The sequence below is a fragment of the Quercus suber genome, unplaced genomic scaffold, assembly GCF_002906115.3.
Source record: "Quercus suber isolate HL8 unplaced genomic scaffold, Cork oak 2.0 scaffold_100, whole genome shotgun sequence".
Taxonomy (NCBI): domain Eukaryota; kingdom Viridiplantae; phylum Streptophyta; class Magnoliopsida; order Fagales; family Fagaceae; genus Quercus; species Quercus suber.
Window position 1 is genome coordinate 340,638 of NW_027069565.1, and position 22,187 is coordinate 362,824.

Sequence of the window (22,187 nt, forward strand, 5' to 3'; positions counted from 1 at the left end):
TCACGTACTCATACTATGTTCCTATTCAAGACCATGCTTCTGACAAGAGTTGATGATTCATGTTCCTACTACTTTGGTTAGTCAAAAAGATATTATGCATATATCTACTCCTACATCCTACAATGAATTATTTGCTTGCTTTTGTCACTTCCAAGTCAGATGCATCTCCATCAAATTCCAAATTTGCTGATGACTTCAAGTCAAAAAGTAAGAAAAATTACTGTTCACGGATTACTGTTCACGGATTACTGTTCATGGATTACTGTTCACAGATTACTGTTCATAGATTACTGTTCACGGATCACTGTTCACTTTTACTGTTCACTTTTACTGTTCACTCCGAATTTTGCCTATTTAAGGGGGATGTCCCTTAAGTTCAGAAGGAGCAATTTTAGAGAGAATTCTTCCTAGAGAGAGCTTTCTTCCTAGAAGCCTTCTTTGTGAGAGTTCTTTGCTACCTATTCTCCTACTATTACCTTGTTCACCTACTACCTTGTTCCTACAAACCTTGTAACTAGGACTAGTTCAAGCTTTGTAACTGTTGATCTATTCTGAGATCTTGTATTCACTACTACTACTGTAAGTGTTTAACTCTACTTTCAATAAAGAAGTATTTTCAGTTAACTCTATGTTCATTATGTTCATTATACTACTTGTTGCTACCGCCACCATGGACGGATTACCGCCATACTGGACGGTTCTAAATTGCTTTTGAATTATTTAGTTTGAATTATTTTGTTATACTGCTTGGCTGGTTCTACCGCCTTATTTTGCTAACTGTGCATTATTCCATATTCCAGAATAGAAACGGACAATTTGTTCAGGTGACTCTGGAGAAACTCTTTGTTTTAAAATACCACCATAACCAATATCAGAGGCATCGGTTTCAACAATTTTGAAAGCATCAACAGTTGGAATACCAAGACATGGAAGTGTCTTAACGTGAGACTTGATTTGTTTAACAAGAGAAGTATGAACATCAGACCAAGGTGAAGGATTGCTCTTTAACCGATCAAAAAGAGGTTTACATTGCTTTCTCATATCCTTGTAGAAATCAGCAACATAGTTTAATGACCCAAGAAATCTTTGGAGTTGAGTTTTATCAGTGATAACATCAGGAAATTTATCAGCAAATTGGATGGCTCTATCAATAGGACGAATTTGTCCTTCAGAGATATCATAGCCAAGGAAACGCACCTTTGTTTGAAACAATTTGATTTTCTTAGCAGAGACAACAAGACCATTTCTTTTAATAGTGTCTAGAAACGGATACAAATGTTTCCAGTGTTCATCAATGGAATTGGAGTAAACAAGAACATCATCAATATAAACAATGGTGAAGTGGCTGAAGGAGTTGAAAATATTGCTTCAAAACATATTTTTGCCAGATGGCAAGCTATTTTAAGTGTTTTTGATTTTGATATTGAATATATTAAAGGATCTCAAAATTCCATCCCTGATTTCCTTACCCGTGAATTTCTGCAGTGTCCCAATGGCAAGTAGAAGGTCTAAGGACAAGACACCTGCCACTCCTAATCCAACTGTTAAAACAGAACCTGTTTCCTCTTTGGACATTGTTAACCGTTTCACCCCACTAGGTACTATCCCTAAGCCCAATTACTCCTCTGTTCTTGCCTCATGTTATGATCCTTATGCTATTACCCCTGTTAACCGACCCATTAAGACTGTTTACCCAAAAAACTCCAACATCCCTCAATACATCAAAAAACAACATTTTCAAAACATGTTTTATATTGAACCCAACAGAGCTTCAATTTCTGATCCTCTCAAACTTGCTAAAAGCTATTTTCCTCCAAGATTTCACTGGATCCCTGAGCATAGAGAAAAGAATTTGAATTATTATTCTGATCTCTTGCGTAATGAGAAATCCATTATTATTAACACCATTTCTGATAAAATTGATACTTCCAAAATTATTTACCACAGTGTTTACATTGTTAATGTTATTACTGAAGAAGAATGGGGTCATTCCCCTAGTGTTACTAGGACTATGTCCTCTTCTCCCATCCCCTATTCCTATTTGATTACATCACTGCTTGGTCAAGATTTATGCTTCACCAGAATGAAGACATGTCTCATTCCTGGTTTGTTAACTTTGATAAAAATTTCACTGGACCATTACCTCTTTGGTTCATCCGATGGTGGTCCCAACATGGCCCTCTTGAAGAGATATTTCCTGAACCATTATTTAATGCTTTTGAATGTTTCAAGAAATCTTATAAGGTTAATGCTCTTGGTGCTAAGTTCCCTCCTTTGCTTCACTTTGTTAAACGCTTCAAGATACCTTGGATATTAAAGTGGCAGTATCAAAAAGATGGTGATATTCTCGCTAGACATTGGTATGTGAAATGGTGGGGAAAATTCCCTCATGTTCAGAAAATTATTACTATTGTTTCCAGAGATTCTTCATCCTCGGCTGTTCTCCCCATTGCTAAAGATTGTTCACTTGGTCGATCCCCTGTGCTGGAGGCACCTACTTCCTCTGCTAAAACTGTTAAACCTAGAAAAGAGAGTTCTCCTTTGGATGAAATCCGCAAGGACCCTGATGCTCTCAATGCTCTCATCAAAATGTTAAAAGCAGAAAAAGCTAGTTTGGATGATGATAGGTCCTCTGAAGGTTCTGTTACAAAAGATCCTTACTACCCTTACAATGAAGAGTGGTTTGGACATGATGAAGATGGTGATGATGACTGATTGAGTTGAAAATATCATTCATAATGTTTTGGAACTCACTGGGGGCATTCTTGAGACCGAAAGGCATAACATTCCACTCATAATGTCCAAAAGGAGTGGTAAAAGCAGTTTTGTACCGATCATTCTCACTAATCTGGATTTGCCAGAATCCTGATTTCATATCAAATTTTGAGAATACAACAGCCTCACACAATCTATGGACCAGGTCATTCTTGTTGGGAATAGGATACCGAATCCATTCCAAAACCTTGTTCAAAGGTTTATAGTTAATAACTAGACGAGGTTTTTTTTTTCAATATTAAAAAAAAAAAATTCAACTGCCCATAAATATTTTCAATTCAGTAAATAAAATAAAAAAGATAGAAATTATAATAATGGATTTAATCACAAAACAGGTTGTGAGTGTGAACCAGTGAGACCCAACCTTCTTCTTTTCCAGATCTGATTTACACCTTGTGAGTATTAGAGGCCCTACAGAGACATCTACAGCTTTCAATTATTTAATGTTTGAGGAGCTGAGGAATCTTTTATTTAATTGAACCTTTGAATTCTTTCAAGAACTCCAACTTTTTCTCGGTTTCGGGAGCTATCCTCGATTCTTGATCCGAAATTGACTCGCTTTCCAATGTGGGTTTCGCTGTATTCTCCGCATGTTCCTCCTCTCTGTTGTTTTCTTGCGCTGCTCTTCTTCTCTGTTCCTCTGTTTCCTCTGTCTCGAGCGATGATTCCCAGAATCTACTGGCCATAAACAAATCAAACGAAACCCACAGAGGCACAAATAAACCTAGACAATCCTATCAATATTTTGTGATTCAAATTTACAATTGATGGAAGACACAGAATCCATGGCATGCACACAAACCACTAGGGTTTTTCCCTAACTTCAACAAATATAGAGGAAAGGGGTTAAGAATCAAAATCCCTAAATGAATGCTATAAGAAATTTAGAGACTCTAGATTGTAAAGACACAAATGCCAAAAAATAGATTCAGTGATTTACCTAAGAACATTAACAATGAAGGTTGGAGAGAAGAGACGACGAAAGAGAAGAACCCACAAGAACTTGCTTCAGATCAGATCAGATGCAAGAGAAGAAGAAGAACCGTATGTTGTTTTTTTTTTTTTTTTTTTTCTGGTTTTTTTATGTTAACTTGACTAACCGGTAACTGATATCCTGTTAAAATTATACAAACGGCTAAGATTAAAACAAGTAAATCTAATGGCTAAAACTTAGGTGGCCGGGTACCGTACCCCCTAAAAAAAAGAGGGGTACAGGAGAATGACCCAACTACATCTTTTTAATGTACATAGCAAATCAATCATTCATCTATTTATCTATCATTTGATTGATTTATTTCAAATTTTTTAAGATCTAACATTTTTCTAAATTTTAAGATTAACAAATTTCTACTTTTGTTATTGGTTTTTTTTTTTTTTTTGTGTTTAAAAAGTCCTAAATATTGTTAAAAGGACCATATTTAAGCTTATTTCAGGTAGGATTTAAAAATATTATGGTCAGATGTTTTAATTAAGGGGTCAAAACAACGACAAAAAATTAAATATTATATCTAATCTTTTTTATTGCCAGTTCAGGAGTGGAGCCAATGGGTCGTGACTCGTGACATATATTATACTACATGGGTCCAGGTTATTGCAATGCCCAAAAGGTCTTTTTTGGATAAACTGCAATGTTCATAGAAATAAAACAAAGTACAACTAAGACAATCTACCTACAGGTGAAGGCGAGAGCTCCTGGAAGATTCCATCATTTTCCATGATCATTGCTTCAAGAAATTGAAGACTACTTATTAATGTTCTATTCATCTTCAGCCGTGCACACCACAACAGCCGTGTTTGTTGGTACACGAACAGAAGAACAAAAAAAAAAAAAAAAAAATGAGAAGGGTTTCTTGTTATTAGATGTACATCAACCGCTATAAATTAAACTTCCTTTGAAGTAAATTTATCGACCAGAAAAATTAGTTTTTTTTTTCTTTTTCTTTTTCTTTTTCTTTTTCTTTGAGATACAAATACAGTTTATATACAAATACGATGTCTTCTTATTTAATCCAGCAAACAAATCCTGCGTTGCTATATTCTGGAGTTGACTATAAATGTCACTACTCACTACTCAATTCTCCAATAATTTCAGCTTCTACTTTGAAGCTCTTGTTCCCATGTGAAAATAGACAGTTCAGTGTTAATTTTAGCCGTGCATCTTGTTGGACTTCATTTCATAATGTTCCTAAACATACATGAATTTTTGTATTAAGAGTTCAATATGGGTACGAAACACTCTTGAATGTTTAGACTCCAAAATACAAAAATACCAATTCAAGCTTTATATCAAACAATTAATATGCGGAACATGATAATAAGCTTATAACAGAATTGATAAACAATTTAAGCCAAATATAAACACATCCACAGCAGTAAATATAAGGCAAAGATAAAGCAGAAAGATGCAAACACACGGACAACACACGATGTGTTATCGAAGAGGAAACCGAAGTTCTCGGCGTAAAACCTCTCCGCCGCCCTCCAAGCGGTGATAAAATCCACTAAAGAATATAGTTGGGATACATAAACAGCAGAAGACCCTCCAAGCCTAATCTACCCAGGTACCTAAGCCCTCCAAGCTTCTTGCTCCAACGAGGTTACGCTGAACCTATTTCTTCTTTAGCTTCCCGGATTCCGCTACTTGACCATAGCATCAACCAAAGTATATTGGTTCCTTCCAAACTGCTTCCCTCAGCACCAAATAAACCTTCTTACAGACGTGGGTGTTGTGAGATAAGAATTTGATAAAATACCTCTCAAGGGTATGACAATGGAGAGGAAGAGAGTAGAAGAATTTTTAAAGTTTCTTAGATGAAGATTGGGGATGAGGCAATCTTGTTTTTCTCTAGGGTTTTCTCTCACAAAATTCTCTCTAGAAGCTCTCTCAATTTAGTGGGTATAAGGGTCTATATATAGTGAGGTGAGAAAAGAATACGAAGAGACAGTTTTTGCCAAACAGGGTAAATTGGTGGCTTGGTCTCGCGGCTTGTCCAAGTCGCAAAATCAAGTCGCGACGTAACGGCCTGGCCAGCCTGGGACTTTTGTCCTGTAGTGCGACAGCTGGCGCGACCCTTCAGCTTCCCTGCGTGCATCTCACATGCCTGAAGTTGGTGACTTGTAGCTACGAGCCACCCGCGAGTCCTAGCCGCGAAGCTCTGCTTCTTTGCACATACTTGAGCTTTTCTTCACATCTTCTCATACACTACCCTTACAATAATCCCACCTAAATACAGGATTACTAAATGCTTAAATTACAAGCAAATTGGCACAGAATAAAGCCAACAAGATGGTTGATAAATTTCAACCTTACAATCCCCCCCTTTGGCTATTCCGTGACAAAACCCTAAAACAAACTCTAGACTTAACGCGTGAGTTGGGAACAATTGGAAAACTCACTCACACCTAACTCTAGAATCTGCGAAGCTTTAGAACCATAAGAACAAGCAACTCCTGAAACACAACAACACAATAAGTTCATTGTATACAGAAACTTGTAATGCATATGGAGCAAGCACACTGCGATCATGCACAATGGAATAAAGCACTAAACCATGACAAGACCAAAACAAGTAATCACTATAACCAAGTGATCACAATGCTCATTCACACTTGGAATGAACATTCAGACATTCAAGATGATAAACACAAGGTAAATCGCTTGAATGACCAACACTCAACCAATGCACAGTACATGAAGTATGTGCATTTAGGAAAAATCCTACAAGGGCACAAGAGTGACAGTACTTAGAAGAAAATGCAAGACATTTAGTTGAAAGTACTTATTTTAACAAAGCACAAAGGCTGCATAAAGCATGGCACACACCACAAAGGCCTACAAACGTGCATTGAAACAAACCAAAACCTTAAAGCTTACATAAGCAACATGGGTACAAACTAACAACATAAAGAACTGAAGCTGAATAACATCATACTATATATATGCTGAAATAAACAACTACCACCACAGTATTTCTGAATTATCAAAGTTTTATATACAGAAAATCAAATGAAAAAGAAATGATGAAGAAATCTCCCCCTCAAAATAAGCACTCCCCCTCAAGAGCTGCCCCAAAAGTTCTCCCCCTTTTTGACACGAATGGCCAAAGGGTCAGTGTTGCAATTTTGTGAAAATGCCATCAACTTAAGCTGCCAATACATCAATTTGGTCTTACATAGCGGCCAATCTCTCCTACTGCTCTCTCTGGCCATCTCTGAGGGTCTTCTCCACTTCCTTAAGATGTTTGTGGATGTTATCAAAGAACATTTCCAACTTGACCGGCTGAGGAGCAGACTATGGTTGTGTAGTACGTGGTTGCTGTGAAGCAGGGGTGGCATGTACAGGTGAATCTGGCTCAGGAGTAGCAGAAAATAGGTGTGCACTCTTTGGAGTTTTGGATGAATAACTCCTGCTGGCTTGTAGAGTGAACATAGAGATTGGTTGAGGACAAGCAATCATGTTCCCAACTGAGGGAGGAGTAACACCTTCACTTAGAACGAACTTCATAATAAGACTACAGAATGTAATGCACCCTCGTGCTACTGTTCGGGTTGCTGTCTTTCTTATGATGTGAAAAATATAGGCACAGATGTCAATGGTGGTGCCTATGATTAGATCACATAGAAATTGTGCCCTTCCAAGGTTTATATACACCGTGTTGGTCAATGGATAGAGGTTTGAAAACATAATCAGCTTCAATGTTGTCAAATCCGGTGAAATCTTGGTAGTACTAATGGATGTGCCGGCACTGGAAATGTTATGGTCAGGACCAAGAACTTGGAGAATGTCCTAAATCACTGGAGTACGATCATCATACGGAGTTATGTCGGCATCCGCAGGTCGTGTGATTTGGAGAAGTTCGGCTATGGTGTTTGGACTAATGATGAACTCTGTTCCTCTTACCAGACAATGTATTTCACTCTCAAGATCAACTGTGTTGGCAAAACACTCCTTCACTAGTTCAATCATCGGATCAAAAAAATTTCCAAATAGTGCTACCCAATCTTTTGCCTCGAAGATCCGTGGGACAAAAGTGGTGTCCAAAGTGTCAAATTTGACCTCCTGTTCCACTATAGGAGTTCCCCGGTCAAAAATGCTTGAGTAGGCATCTCGGTGTTGAGGAGTTCTGAACAACTCAATATTGAGTTCAGTAGATGGCTGTGAGGAAGACCGTGTTCTTTTTGCAACAGGTAATGTGTCCTCTTCTGTCATAACCTCTTTTCCTTTAAAAGATTGTCGAGACATCTGTAAGAGAGCAAACACACAGCAAAGTACCAGATGCAATACCACAGAGAACCAACATCAACTTGATTAGATTCAGTTAAGAATGTGAAAAAAAAAAATTCACTAAGTCACAAACACAAGAAATAGATTAACATAACAAGAACAAATGGTTGAACCATCCCATGGAGCACAAACTCTCTAAAGACTACAGAACCATAGACAAATGACCCAAAGCCACGTGCCGAATGCACCACAAAAAACCCCAAACCCATATGTCTAATGAGTAAAGAGTAACTCTATCAAATGAATAATGCTTAAACAAGAGACAAGCATACTGAAGCACAGACAAGATACAGAATAAACTCAGCAACCAAAGACAATAACCTCAAACAAACATATTCACCATATTAGTCAAACCCATTTGAACATAGTATATCACATAACACATGTGCAATATTCAAAACGAAAAGGTAATGATCAACACAGTGAGAGTGGAATGAGGGAAAGAAAACCCATACCTTATTCTTGTTGTTTGAAGAAGACATGATGCAAAAATGGATTCTTTTACAGTGAGACACGGAGTGTTTGAGAAAGAGATTTTGAGAAGAAGATGAACAGACACTGAACTTCGAGGGAAAAAACTGAAAAACATTTTTTAAAACTGTCTTCAAAATACAAAACACGCGTTTTTCGCGACTGGATCAAGTCGCCAGTAAGTTGCCAGGTTAAGCCGCGAAACACTGTGAAGAGAAGAAACTTGAGAAATTTCTCTAGGTGTTTTTTGCGACTGGAAGGTCTACTCGCGAGATAGTCGCGATATAAGCCGCGAAATTCCCTGAGTACCTCTCGCGACTGGACCTTCCACCCGCGAACCAGTCGCCACACTGACCCGTGAAAACTAGGAAACACAAATTTTGGAAAAATTTTCTAAGTCTTTTTCATGATTAGAGCATTTTACTCACCAGTTAGCCGCGAAAATCTCTGAGAGAGGTTCGCGACTGGAGCATGCGACTGGGCCAACCTGCGACTTAGTCGCCAAAACAAGGCAACACTGTTTTTGAAAATTTTGACATTTTTGTAAAAACAAGGCACTTTCCAAAAACAAACTAAAACACTCAAAAATCTTTTTGTGTTTGATCAACAAAGATTGAGCATGTGAAAACACATTTAATCAAGTATAATCACACAAATGAATATGATATTTATTGAACATAGACTTGTGTGTTGTGTGTGGATATCAAAAATGAGATAGTCCTTAGTCCAATATGAAGCTTCAATGATCAATTCAATCAAGGCATACACAACTAGCACTAGATTATGTGACCTATCTCAATTTTAGAAACATGCGTATATGACCTCTCACAAGTACTTGATAACAATACTTTGAAGCTTTTCATTTGGCTCCATTTTCAACATATCATTTGCAACTTTTGAGCAAAGAAAATCTCATTTAGAGATAGATGCCTGAAATTTTTGATTTTTCAATTTATGAGTTAGCCTTTGGCTTTTTGGGCATCATACATTTTATTTTGGTCGATTTCCCTTTTTCCTAGTCGAATACTAATTTGTGCAACAGGCTTTTGCAGCTCTATATCTCTTTTCATTTGGAGATTTACATTTAGAGAGCTCTTTTAATCAAAAAAATAAAAAGTGGGAAGATATATAGGCATGAGTCTATGCATGTCTCAAGATCAACAAAACCATTCACTAATCATTCATGACAAGGTTGAAGATCTATTTACAACAGTCACATAGATTTCAAAATTTCTTCCACAATGATATGAGTGCATGAGAGACAAGCTAAGCTCGTTAAATGCACAAAGCCATAAGTACAAAGGTACAAGGCAAAATATGCTTTGAGACAAAACTCAACAAAGTGATCAAACTTTTTGGATTTTCTACTTTTTATGTGTTTTTGGATTTTTTTGACACAAAAACAATTAACAGAATGATCAAAACAAAACATAAAGAACAATGTAAAAAAATTTGAACCAAAGACACACACACAGAGGAAAAAAATCTAGAAACTAGCAAGAAGCACACAACCAAGCAAATACACAAAACATGGGAAGTATTGATGCATGGACATGTTGTAATGCTTATGCATGAGTACCCTTCGTCACCCACACGTCACGTGTGTTTGGGGTGATATCCTTGACGGATCAGGTACGAGAGTTAGGACTGTCAAACCTTCGTGTGAAGCTTTCCAAGCAATTTGTGAACGCACCGATCATCTTCATCACATCCATCATTCCTAGATCACGGTTTTGACTCCTTGGTTGCTCACCACCCTAAGACCTCATATCATTTCTTCTTCCTCATGAGCGAGGTGCACTTGCATTGTTGTCTGCTCTCAGCTTTTGACAATTGGGTCTGGTATGTCCTTGCAATCCGCAATAGTGACAAACATATTCTGTTCTAAGACCCTGTTGCTATCTTGGGAGAGATCTTCCTCTAGCCCTAAATCTGGCTTCTGATTGATTACGGGACTTGTTAAGCACCCGTTGATTAGCCACATTCTTCTTCTTCTCATCCTCAACTATCTCAGGAGTAGGCTTATCAACAACCGTCTCATTGGTCTTCACAAACTTTACTTCTTTGGTGACATTGGTTGATAAGCTACTTCCTCCTGTATATCCGAACCCAAACTTGTCTGAGGCACGTTTTTGAGATGAAATAACATCATCTAGCTTCTTAGAGGAGACCCTATCTACCTTGGCATGAGCTTGCACAACTTCTTGCTCAAGGAACCTTACTTTTGTGTAAGTTTCTGATAGCTCACCATTAAGTGTTTTAATTTCACACTTTGCCTCCTTGTATCGTGCCAGAAGACTTTTGTAATCTTCCTCAGCTTTCTTCATCTTCTTCACAGCCGCCTTTGCCACTCTTGCATACTCACCCGATTTCTCCAGAAGTGAGGCGTAATTCTTTTGAAGATCAGTTGAATCTTCCTCCTCTTCATCTCCCGATTCTTCAATAATCCCCATAGACTCCAAATCAGAATGCTCACTAAGCTCCTTCACAAGAATATCCAAATCATCTGAGGTCTCCACAAGAGTAATGGTCATGAATGCGGAGTAGTTTCCTTCTCCGTCACAACTCTCTTCCGAGTCAGAGTTTGATGAATCCAAGTCACTCAGAGTAGTGGCATAGACCTTTCCTTTGGACTTCAAATAGTTGGGACATTCCTTTTTGAAGTGTCCGTGTCCATTGCACTCAAAGCAAGTGATTCCTTGAGATGATTGAGAATTTCTATCATCCTTCCTTCGGAATTCTTTCTTCTCCCTCCCGGAACTTTGAAATTTTCCTTTGTCACCAAATTTCCCACCATTCTTGAGTTTCAAGAATTTTCGGAAGTTCTTTACAAGATACGCCACATCTTTATCTACTGCATCTTCTTCCGAAGGGTCATGAGATGCCACTCTGTCATCAATTGTTTTAAAAGCAAGTGATTTGCTCTTCTTCTGAGAAGGTAGGGACAATTCATATGTCTGCAGAGAACCGACCAGCTCTTGAACCTTGATGTCGTCAAGATCTTTGCTCTCTTCAATGGTTGTAACTTTAGCACAAAAACTTTCTGGTAGTGATCGAAGGATCTTCCTTACAACTTTAAACTCCTCCGTCTTTTCCCCCAAATTAAATTTGCCGACAACCACCTCGTTTAACTTACTGTAAAAAGAGTCAAAGGACTCATCCTCATCCATCTTTAGCTACTCAAAGCGAGTGGTCAACATCTGAAGTTTGGTGTCTTTCACCTTCTTGGTTCCTTCATAAGTCGTCTCCAGAATCTCCTATACTTCCTTAGCAACGGTAATATGTGAAATCCTGTGAAATTCTTCTGGAGAGATACCACAAAAAATGGCATTCAATGCTTTGCTGTTTCCATTAGCCGCCGCAAGAGCTGCCTTGTCCCAAGTGGATTTGGCATCCCCCGGCTTTGTCCAACCTATTTCAACAGCATCCCACACAGCCTCATCCATAGAATACAAGAACGCCCTTATTCGGACTTTCCAAAATGCATAACTATTACCATCAAAAAATGGTGGAACAGTGAAAGATTGAGACCTATCCATCTCAACAAGGGGCCAAGGATCACACTCAGGTATTAAAACCACAACAAGTGTACCCGTTCTGATACCAATTGAGAGTTCAATATAGGTACGAAACACCCTTGAACGTTTAGACCCCAAAATACAAAAATACCAATTCAAGCTTTATATCAAACAATTAATGTGCGAAACATGATAATAAGCTTATAACAGAATTGATAAACAATCTAAGTCAAATATAAACACATCAACAGCAGTAAATATAAGGTAAAGATAAAGGAAAGAAAGATGCAAATACACGAACAACATACGATGTGTTATCGAAGAGGAAACCAAAGTCCTTGACGTAAAACCTCTCCGCCGCCCTCCAAGCGGTGATAAAATCTACTAAAGAATATAGTTGGGATACATAAACAGTAGAAGACCCTCCAGCCTAATCTACCCAGGTACCTAAGCCCTCTAAGCTTCTTGCTCCAACGAGGTTACGCCGAACCTATTTCTTCTTTAGCTTCCTGGATTCCACTACTTGACTATAGAATCAACCAATGTATATTGGTTCCTTCCAAACTGCTTCCCTCAGCACCAAATAAACCTTCTCACAGACGTGGGTTTGGTGAGATAAGAATTTGGTAAAATACCTTTCAAGGGTATGACAATGGAGAGGAAGAGAGTAGATGAATTTGTAGAGTTTCTTAGATGAAGATTGGGGATGAGACAATCTTGTTTTTCTCTAAGGTTTTCTCTCACAAAATTCTCTCTGGAAGCTCTCTCAATTTAGTGGGTATAAGGGTCTATATATAGTGAGGTGAGAAAAGAATACGAAGAGATAGTTTTTGCCAAACAGGGTAAATTGAAGGCTTGGTCTCGTGGCTTGTCCAAGTCGCGAAATCAAGTCGCGACGTAACGGCCTAGCCAACCTGGGACTTTTGTCCTGTAGTGCGACAGCTGGCGCGACCCTTCAGCTTCCCTGCGTGCATCTCACGTGCTTGAAGTTGGCGACTTGCAGCCGCAAGCCACCCGCGAGTCCTAGCCGCGAAGCTCTACTTCTTTGCACATACTTGAGTTTTTCTTCACATCTTCTCACACACTACCCTTACAATAATCCCACCTAAATACAGGGTTACTAAATGCTTAAATTACAAGCAAATTGGCACAGAATAAAGCCAACAAGATGGTTGATAAATTTCAACCTTACATGTATGATGTTGGTTTCACTTATAATTAACTTTCTCTACTAATGAAAATCTTTAGGATCTCAAGTTTTTAAAGCATGGAAACTGTAACGTCCCAATCGGCAAATAAAAAAAAATTAAAAAAAAAAAGTCAAGATCAGTGTTAAGGACATATTTTATGTAGTTGGCTAATCCTTTGACAAAACGCACTTTACTTGTAATTGGGTAGATCTAGGATGTGTTTAATACTTCAAGAAACATGTTGTTCAAGTCTAGTATTAAAGTCATGAAGATTGGACCAAGAAACAAGTGAAGAAAAGGTGTTCAATAAAGCTGGACAGATAGCTCGACACCTACTGACAGATAGCTCGACACCTGCTCGACACCTTCTCGACAGCTGGCTATCTATCGAGCTCTTCAGATGATTGTTATCGCAATCTCGACACCTTCTCGACAACTAGTGGATCGATCAAGAAAGCTTCTGTCCCATCGACAGCTCCTCGACACCTAGCTATCTATCGAGATTTAATGAGGCTCGACAGATACTATCTATCGAGGTTACGGGAAATCAGATTTCTAGATCTGATTTTAGGCCCACGTTTTTGTATTTGTGTAGGGCTTCTTTTCTCACAACCCTAGACCTATATAAGGCTTATTTTAGAGGCCATCACATAAGAGAATACAAGGAGAACATATGCAAAAGATGACCGATGCCTTATTCTCTCTGAAAGAAGCTACTGCGTCTTTTGTGCCTTAGGGTTTTGTAACCAAGTGCTTCTTGATCTTCATTCTTGATGAAGTGAAGAACTTTGCAGCCAACATCTTCTTCTAGTTGGTGATTGAAGTTACGTACTAGGATTCGTGCAATTGGTTAGTCACGTACTAGGATTCGTGCATCATCAAAGGGTGGCGTTCATATATTGAAGAGTTCAGAGGTTCTGAAGCGGTAGAAGCTTTCTGCTGTAAGTTCATCTACGGGGATTGTAGAGTCTAGGGACAAAAGTTTTGTACTAAATCTGAAACTTCTTTTTACTATAGTGGATTGCTTTTTGGGAAGGTTTCCCCCCAGGTTTTTTACTGTGAAATTGGTTGGTTTCATTGGTTTTCTTAGATCATCATATTTTGTCTTATTTACTTTTCCGCTGCATATTATTTTGACATGATATTGATGTTTGTTTGTTTTAACAAGTTTTATTCATAATAAATCTAATTAACAACTTGGATTTAAAACTTGTTAATTCTATCAACTAGGGTCTAAATTTCCCAACAATCAGATTTTTTTTTTGGTTCCCACTTGCCCCACCTAACCCCACTACCCACCACTCCTTTTTCTCTCATCTTTTCATTCCTTTGGCCGGCTCACTTCCTTACTTCTCTTTTCTTTCTTTTTCTTTTTTTTCATTTTCGGTAGAACTCCTCTTCACTCCTTCAAACTCTCTTGCTGGCACCTCCATATCACCATTTCCACCATCATTTTTCCGACAAGATCACCGAAATTTTTTTGAAAACTCATAAACACCTTCACATCCTTTTTTTGAGGTAAAAATTTCTAATCTTTTTGGTGGGTTTTACATTTTTGATTAAGGTTATTTTTATCTAAGCTTTAATAATGATACCCATGTGATTTTTTGTGTGTGGAAAAATTGAAAATTATGCATGGAATGAGAGAGGGAATGACAAATTTATAGTATGAGGATAAGAATAAGAAGAGTAAAAAATAAAGGAAGATAAAAGGATAATAGAATAGTGATATTAAGGTAGAGAGCTGTTGGGATATGAAAAGTTAAAATGGAATGAGAAAGATGATAAGGTAGAAAGTAGTGGGGATATGAAAAATTAAAATAGAATTGAAAATTTAATAATAAATAAGAATAGTTAAAAATAAGATATATATGATATTTTGATTGTAATATAATAGAGTTTTTAATTAACTTTAAATGTTAAAAAATTGTATAAAAAGTTGTGAAGAAAAAATGATAATGACATGGATGCTGATGTAGCTTAACTGGAGCGTAGCAACAATAAATGCTACGCTTCAACTTTTAGATATATATAGATATATAGATGATCAATATATTTTTTCGGGGAAGTTTAGTTTTTATTGTAATTGATCAATATTTTTAAATGCAACTTAAATAAATATATTCCTTGAACTTAAACGACACAAGGGTTTGTTTGGTAGCGGTGCTCAAGTTTTGTTATTCAAAATGATGTGAAAACTGTAGTTTAAAAAGAGTTATAAAAATACGTGTTTAAAGTACTCATAATGTGAAAAATGTATTTGATAACATATTTTAAAATATGAAAAAATATAATTGTGTGTTTGATATGTATATGTGTTTTTTTTTTAAATGCCCATATTTTGAAACTATTTAACAAAAAACCCCTATTTTTGAAACTCGATTTTAATACAATCAAGTTACAAGTGAAACTTGACATTAGCAATATTGAGTTCTATGCATATTTTGCCATTTAATTTTTTTTAGAAATTTAAGTGGAATTCGACATTACTAATGTTGAGTTTAACTTAAAAATATACATAGAACTCAATTTTAAGGATATCAAGTTTTAAACGGAACTCGATTTTGTTAAAATCAAATTTTAAAAGCAGTGGCATTTTACTCCATAGTTTGTAAATTAGGTACAAATGCCCATTTTTTCCATGTATGACTAGGTTATTTCTTATGGACCACTGCAAGTGGCTACTGGCACGCATGCTACGTTGAAGGTATCACAATCATCTCATTCATTTGCCAGGACAACAATAATATAAATAATCACCATCAATGATTTCATCATGAAGCTACAGAAAATATTTTATGTATTGAATTTTCAACACTCAACGTATAGGTTAGGAATCCATTACTTTCACCTTTTTTTGTGGGGGTTTATGAATTGATTTTTTTTTTTTTTCTAAAAATATATCTAGTGATAATAAAGTTCTAAGAATTATAAAAAGTCCAAATCGAAACTTGTCATAAACATTATCATCCTATTTGCCCCTTCCCTTCAAAAAAGGAGGAACGGTGATTTAGTCCACGTTTGGATAACACTGAAAACTGAAAGTTTTCAGCGTTTTACGTTTTTGTGGGTCTCGTGCAAGTGACAATAAAGTTCTAATAATTATAAAAAGTCCAAATCGAAACTTGTCATAAACGTTATCATCCTATTTGCCCCTTCCCTTCGAAAAAGGAGGAACGGTGATTTAGTGCACATTTGGATAACGCTGAAAACTTTCAGTTTTTAGCGTTTTGCGTTTTTGGTGGGTCCCGTGCACTGTTTACGGGACCCACAAGTACCTTCATTCAACAACTTTTTCTTTAAAACTAGATCTCACGGCACTATTCACACATTTAAAAATTATTTTGCTACAGTGTTTTCAGTTTTCAGCAATAAGCGGTATCCAAACAGACCCTTAAATAGGAATCTTTCACATCAATATGTTAAAAACAACATTCAAATAGAACACAATGGAGATATGCACTACTATTTCATGATAAAAACTGTTACCAGATATGCACTACTATTTCATTATAAAAACTAAATGGAAATGTTTAGGTCTATTTTACTTGTATTGCTTATTACACATCTTGTACAACATACATACCCTATACTTGAGAAATATAATATACCCATTTAGTATTTTATTTAGTATTTCTAACATAGTAATTAACAAAGTCATTGCTCAAATCTTTTGGTGCCTTGATAATATGTGTAATATGTCATCTTAACCATAAAATAATGTTTTTATTATTTTTGTATCTGAAAATTAACACATAAATATATAAGATATATTTAATTAAATGTGTTTTGTGCATTTGTCAATGGAAGTTTATTCCCATAGTCAATTGAAGCCTATTTGTATTGCACTAAGTACCTAGTAAGCACAGATACTCCAATTTTGCTCAAATACTTATGTTCGATACATATCCATGCCAGATACCTTTGACATACTAATGCATGTGTGTTTTATCTTTCTTTTTTTTGGGTTTGAAAAAAAAAATGTTGATATGTCTAGGATACAATTGCAATGCAGCTCTAATATGGTTGTAACCTAACCCCATAATATTGACAGATAGCCTAAACTTGTGAAGATTTTTATTTTTTATTTATATATATATATATATATTAATTTCAATATTTTTTTTTTTTTTGAGAACAATAAGTATTTTTTAACACACACACACACACACAGAGGAGAAGGTTTTTTTAAAGAAACTTACAGTGGTGTATATCCAAAAGGGCCTAACTCTTGGATACACAATACAGGCTTTAAACCTCTTTAACTCATACTCATTTTCCAATGTGGGATTAACCCACTTTTTTTTTTTTTAGAATAATAAGTATTTTTTAACACACACACACACGGGAAGAGGGGAGAAGGTTTTTTAAAAAAACTTACAGTGGATTAATTTCAATGTTAAACATTTATCTAGATTAATTTCATAACCTCTAAATGATGTTTATAATATAAATCAAGATCCAAAAGAGTAAATAAAAGATAACTAGATTAATTTCAATGTTAAACATTTATCTAGTTATCTTTTATTTACTCTTTTGAATCTTGATTTATATTATAAACATCATTTAAAATTATGAATTTACTTTATATCCAATACTGCTACAATACCGTTTTAAAAGTAAGACAGTACTGTAGCAACTTGGATAAATTTTTTATTATTTGTTCTCTCTCTCCCACTCAGTTCTCTTCTCTCTCTTTTTTTTCTTTTTTTTTCTTTCCTCTGATTCTATTTCTGTCTTCATCCTCACTCCCTCTCTCACATCTCTCTGTCTTCTTCTTTTAAGCACGCCACTAGAGCTAGGTTGGAGGTCAACGTGGCACGGTGTGGAGATTGGCGTACACTCAGTTCTCTTCTTTCTTTTTCTTTCTTTTTTCTTTTTTTTCCTGATTCTATCTTTGTCTTCATCCTCACTTCCTCTCTCACATCTCTGTCTTTTTCTTTTAAGCATGCCACTGAAACTGGGTTGGAAGTCGGCATGGGCACAGTGTGGAGATCGGCATGGGCGTGGTGTGGTGTGTGGCTTGGTGAGACCGGCGTCGTGTGCCTCGCGGTGGTGTGTGAATTCCAAGTGGGTTTTGGGTTTGATTTCTGGTGCGTTTTGATGTGAATTTTTCTTTAATTTTTTGTGGGTTTATATCCATGGTGGTGGTGGGGTGTGTTGTTGCCATGGATTTGCCATGGTGGATTTTTCTTTGATTTTTTTTTTTTTTTTTTTTGGTGTTGTTGCTGTGGTGGTTGGTTTATTTGATTTTTTGTGTTGTTGCTGTGTTGGTGGATTTTTTTTTTTTTTTTTTTTGGTGTTGTTGCTGTGGTGGTTGGTTTATTTGATTTTTTGTGTTGTTGCTGTGTTGGTGGTGGATTTTTCATTCATTTTTTGTGTTGTGTTTTTGTGGTGGTGGATTATTTGATTTTTTGTGTTTTTGTGGGTTTCTTGTGGCAGAGGTGGTGGTGATGGGTTTTTTTAGCACTGGTAGTGGTGGGTTTCTTGTGACAAAGGCAATGGTGATGGGTGGTTGAAAGGGATGATAGTGAGGAAAAGATAAATAGATTGATGGTGGAGAATGAAGTAAGAGAGATTAGATTAGATTATTTTATTAGGTAGTATATATTATTTTAATAAGTTGAATAGAAAAATAAAAGTTGGAATGTTGGGTATATTGTAAAATGGTATGGTATAATTGATAAAGTAACTTTTTGGGATGGTAAAATAGGGTGGGATAGCATTCCCGGATGTGAATGCTCTAATACCATACTTGTATCTATACTACCAATACTTCTTAGCCAAGCACGTTTGCTACATGATTGTTAGAATGATGCATGACCTGACGTGCTAAGAATTTTAAGAGCCTCTCAACCCCCACAATATTAATTAATAATTAAAGTTATGATAGTTACACATTGTGTGTATGAAACACATAGCTTAGTTAAAATTATAAAAACGTGTTTTGAAAACACAATTTCACAATTTCATAATTATAACTAAATTCATGTTTTAAAAACATGATTTTAGTTGTTGTGTGTACGATTGTGTATAATTTAGTATGTGCAATAATAATTAACTTAATGATTAAGTGAAAAGAGAAACCCTTGTATCCTTTCTATTCTAAATAAGAACCTTTAAGCCAGCTTTAACACAAGCAAATTTTCAAACTATAGCTGATTTGCAAGAAAACCTTATACTTCTTACTGCAACTTAAATAATGCTCCCAAGTGCACGATTGTCACGAAGTAATAACTCGGTAAGTTTGAGGTCAAATTCACAAGAAAAAGGAAATTGATTAGCAAACCACAAGAGAAAATAACTAAAACAATAAAATTATATTAAAGAGAAATTTTGATAGTGTTGAGGTACAAATTTTCGAGCCCTAATTTCATTAGCCCACTCACTAAAAAATACACATACAAGCCCATAACTATTTTGAGCCCACACAAATATTTCCTGCATACTTACCACATATTACCCAAATACTTTCCATATTATTACCCGACTTGGGCTCCCACAAATATTTCCTATATAAACCCCATAAATTATCTTGGGCCCTCTCACAAATACTATCCATTATATCCCACATATTGTCCAACTTGGGTTTTCACAAAAATACTTATCACATTACTACCAAAATTGGGCCACAAAATTATACTATCTCCACAAAAAAGCCCAAAATCATTTACCTTGTGGGCAAAACCCAAAAAGCCCAACAAAACTCTATTATAAAGCCTGCTGCTACATGACACCTCTAAAGCCCGTTGAGACACGGCACCTCTTAAGCCCATTACGATACGACACCTCTAAAAACCTGTTACAACACGGCATCTCTGAGAGTTCGTTACGACACAGCACCTCTAAAAGCCCATTACGATACGGCACCTCTAAAGCCCGTTTCTACACGGCATTCGTACTAAGTCCATTGCTACACGGCAATATTTTTACAAAATCCTACAAAGCCCAAATACTATTTTGGCATTTATTTTACAAAGCCCAATACTACTTTGGCACATATTTATAAAAGCCCAAATATTATTTTGGCAAAAACAATTACATTATGCTCAAAAGCCCAAAACTATTTCTTGGCAAAAACATATTTTCATATACTAAAGTCCCTAACTCATGGGAAATATTAATTGCTCATCTCTCAAAAATATTTCTCTTACAAAAGTTATGGAAACTATGCTTATTTTTTCCATAATCATCTAGCTACAAAAGCCCATGTATATCACCCATGGCAAAACTATTCATCTTGTAGGGATGGACAAGCCCAAAGAAGCTCAACTACAAGGCCCAGCTAAGCCAGCCCAGCTCACATGCAAATCTCAGCAGCTGAAGCTCACGTGAGCTGTCAAGTCAAAGTTCAGCATAGCCTAACAGCTAGGACCCACTACCATCAGTTCCAATTTGTCAAATCAGATTAGAGGAGAACACGTGTCCAGCAAGGGTTAAACCCTTCCTTGCCAAGTTCATTTTCATCATTTTTCATGTGACATAAAGCTGGGATGACATGACATAAAGTTGGGAAGCTTCAGCCAGCTGTCTTCCCTTTCTTCTCCAACCCATTCGGTCAAAGACTAAGGGCAGCCATAACCAGACCATGAAAGCTTTTGGAATAACTGGAAAACAGCTCATTATCATGCCAAAAACATGTACTTTCTAGTTTATGAACCAAGCACATGAACCCAAATAGGGAAACTTAGGGAAATGTGGTTTGGAGGGCACCAAAGGGATCTCCAGCAGAGTTCCCAGCAAGGGCTCCAAGATTGACACCTGGCTTGGGGTGACACAATCTGCCCCAGGGAGCTCTGATTCTAGTAGCAGCAAAACCAAAATCATTAGCCTAATCCATGCTCTAATCCCATCAGTTGAGGACAATCAGCATTTAATGCTAAGTCAGAATTCCAGCTGCCATTACCCAAAACAGCAACGAATGCTCTAAAGCTGAACTTACCACTCTTGACCAAATCCTAGGAACGATTCTCCAAGGATTTTTTGAAGATTGAGGAAGATTTAGCAGAGATTATTTGCTAATTACCCCCTCAAACTCAGCTATAAATGGAACTCTCCACTAATACTTCAGGACAGACCAAGACAAACCAATAGATACACTACTAGCTCATAAGCTTCTCTAGTTTTCTCTCTCTAATTCCTTTAAGCTCTTAGTGAGGTTCTGAGCCTTTGAGTTCTTAGTTTCAAACTTAGACACTAAGTTCTTTAGCCCCAAACTCATAAATACCCCTCACACCTCTACTTATAAGTTCTTATCCATCCCCAGCAGAAAGCCCCAGCAGCTTTACTAAACACTCTCTCTCACTACTCATACTACCCAAAAATGACCCTCACTACTCACTACATATACTGTATTCCCGAGCATACCCCGGCATCATAATGATCTTGCTACGCTAGCTGGAATCTCTCTCTCCCCCTTCATCTCACACTAAGTTTCTTCATTATTTGTTATAATGGAACCCATGGTATTTGTTTACTCATTTACTATTGAAGGTTATGATGTAATTGTTACTATAGAGTTTTGTCCTCATGTTATTGTACTAGATGACTCTTCTTCAAAACCAGTGGATGATGATTTTGAAGATGCAGACACTTTCCTTAATCTGTGAAATAATTAGCAGCTGGAAGTTCATTCTGCTCTGTTTCATTTTTCCACTGGAACACTTTACTACTGAAATATTTTACTGCTGGGCTATTTCTTTATTGCAGTATGCTTTTTATTATGCTGATCTGTCTGCTGTAGGAAGTGTTTTTGGGCTATCCCATGATCCTTGTCAGTCTCATCCTAGGCCCAAGGCATAAAATAAGGTGACCTCTTCAAAAGCTTCACCGATAGCCCTTGGGCCGTGCTTCAAGCCCATTGTCGAGTTTCGGTTTAGGCCTCCAACCCAACACAAATCTCATTTGTCGAAAGGAAAACTTTTCTGCCCCCGACAGATAGTTTGGTGA

General features: G+C 36.7%; 1 protein-coding gene and 1 long non-coding RNA gene across 2 annotated transcripts; both read right to left on the reverse strand.

Moving 5' to 3' along the window:
* Positions 1–3,139: 3,139 nt before the first annotated feature.
* Positions 3,140–3,840, reverse strand: LOC136068124 (uncharacterized). Its single transcript, XR_010629532.1, has 2 exons — positions 3,716–3,840; positions 3,140–3,450 (listed from the first exon to the last, which is right to left on the reverse strand). It is a non-coding gene; the product is annotated as an uncharacterized LOC136068124 (long non-coding RNA).
* Positions 3,841–10,428: 6,588 nt separating this feature from the next.
* Positions 10,429–11,700, reverse strand: LOC136068135 (uncharacterized). The gene has a single exon (XM_065774865.1). It carries the CDS (start codon positions 11,698–11,700, stop codon positions 10,429–10,431), a length of 1,272 nt encoding a protein of 423 aa, XP_065630937.1.
* Between the last annotated feature and the right edge of the window lie 10,487 nt (positions 11,701–22,187).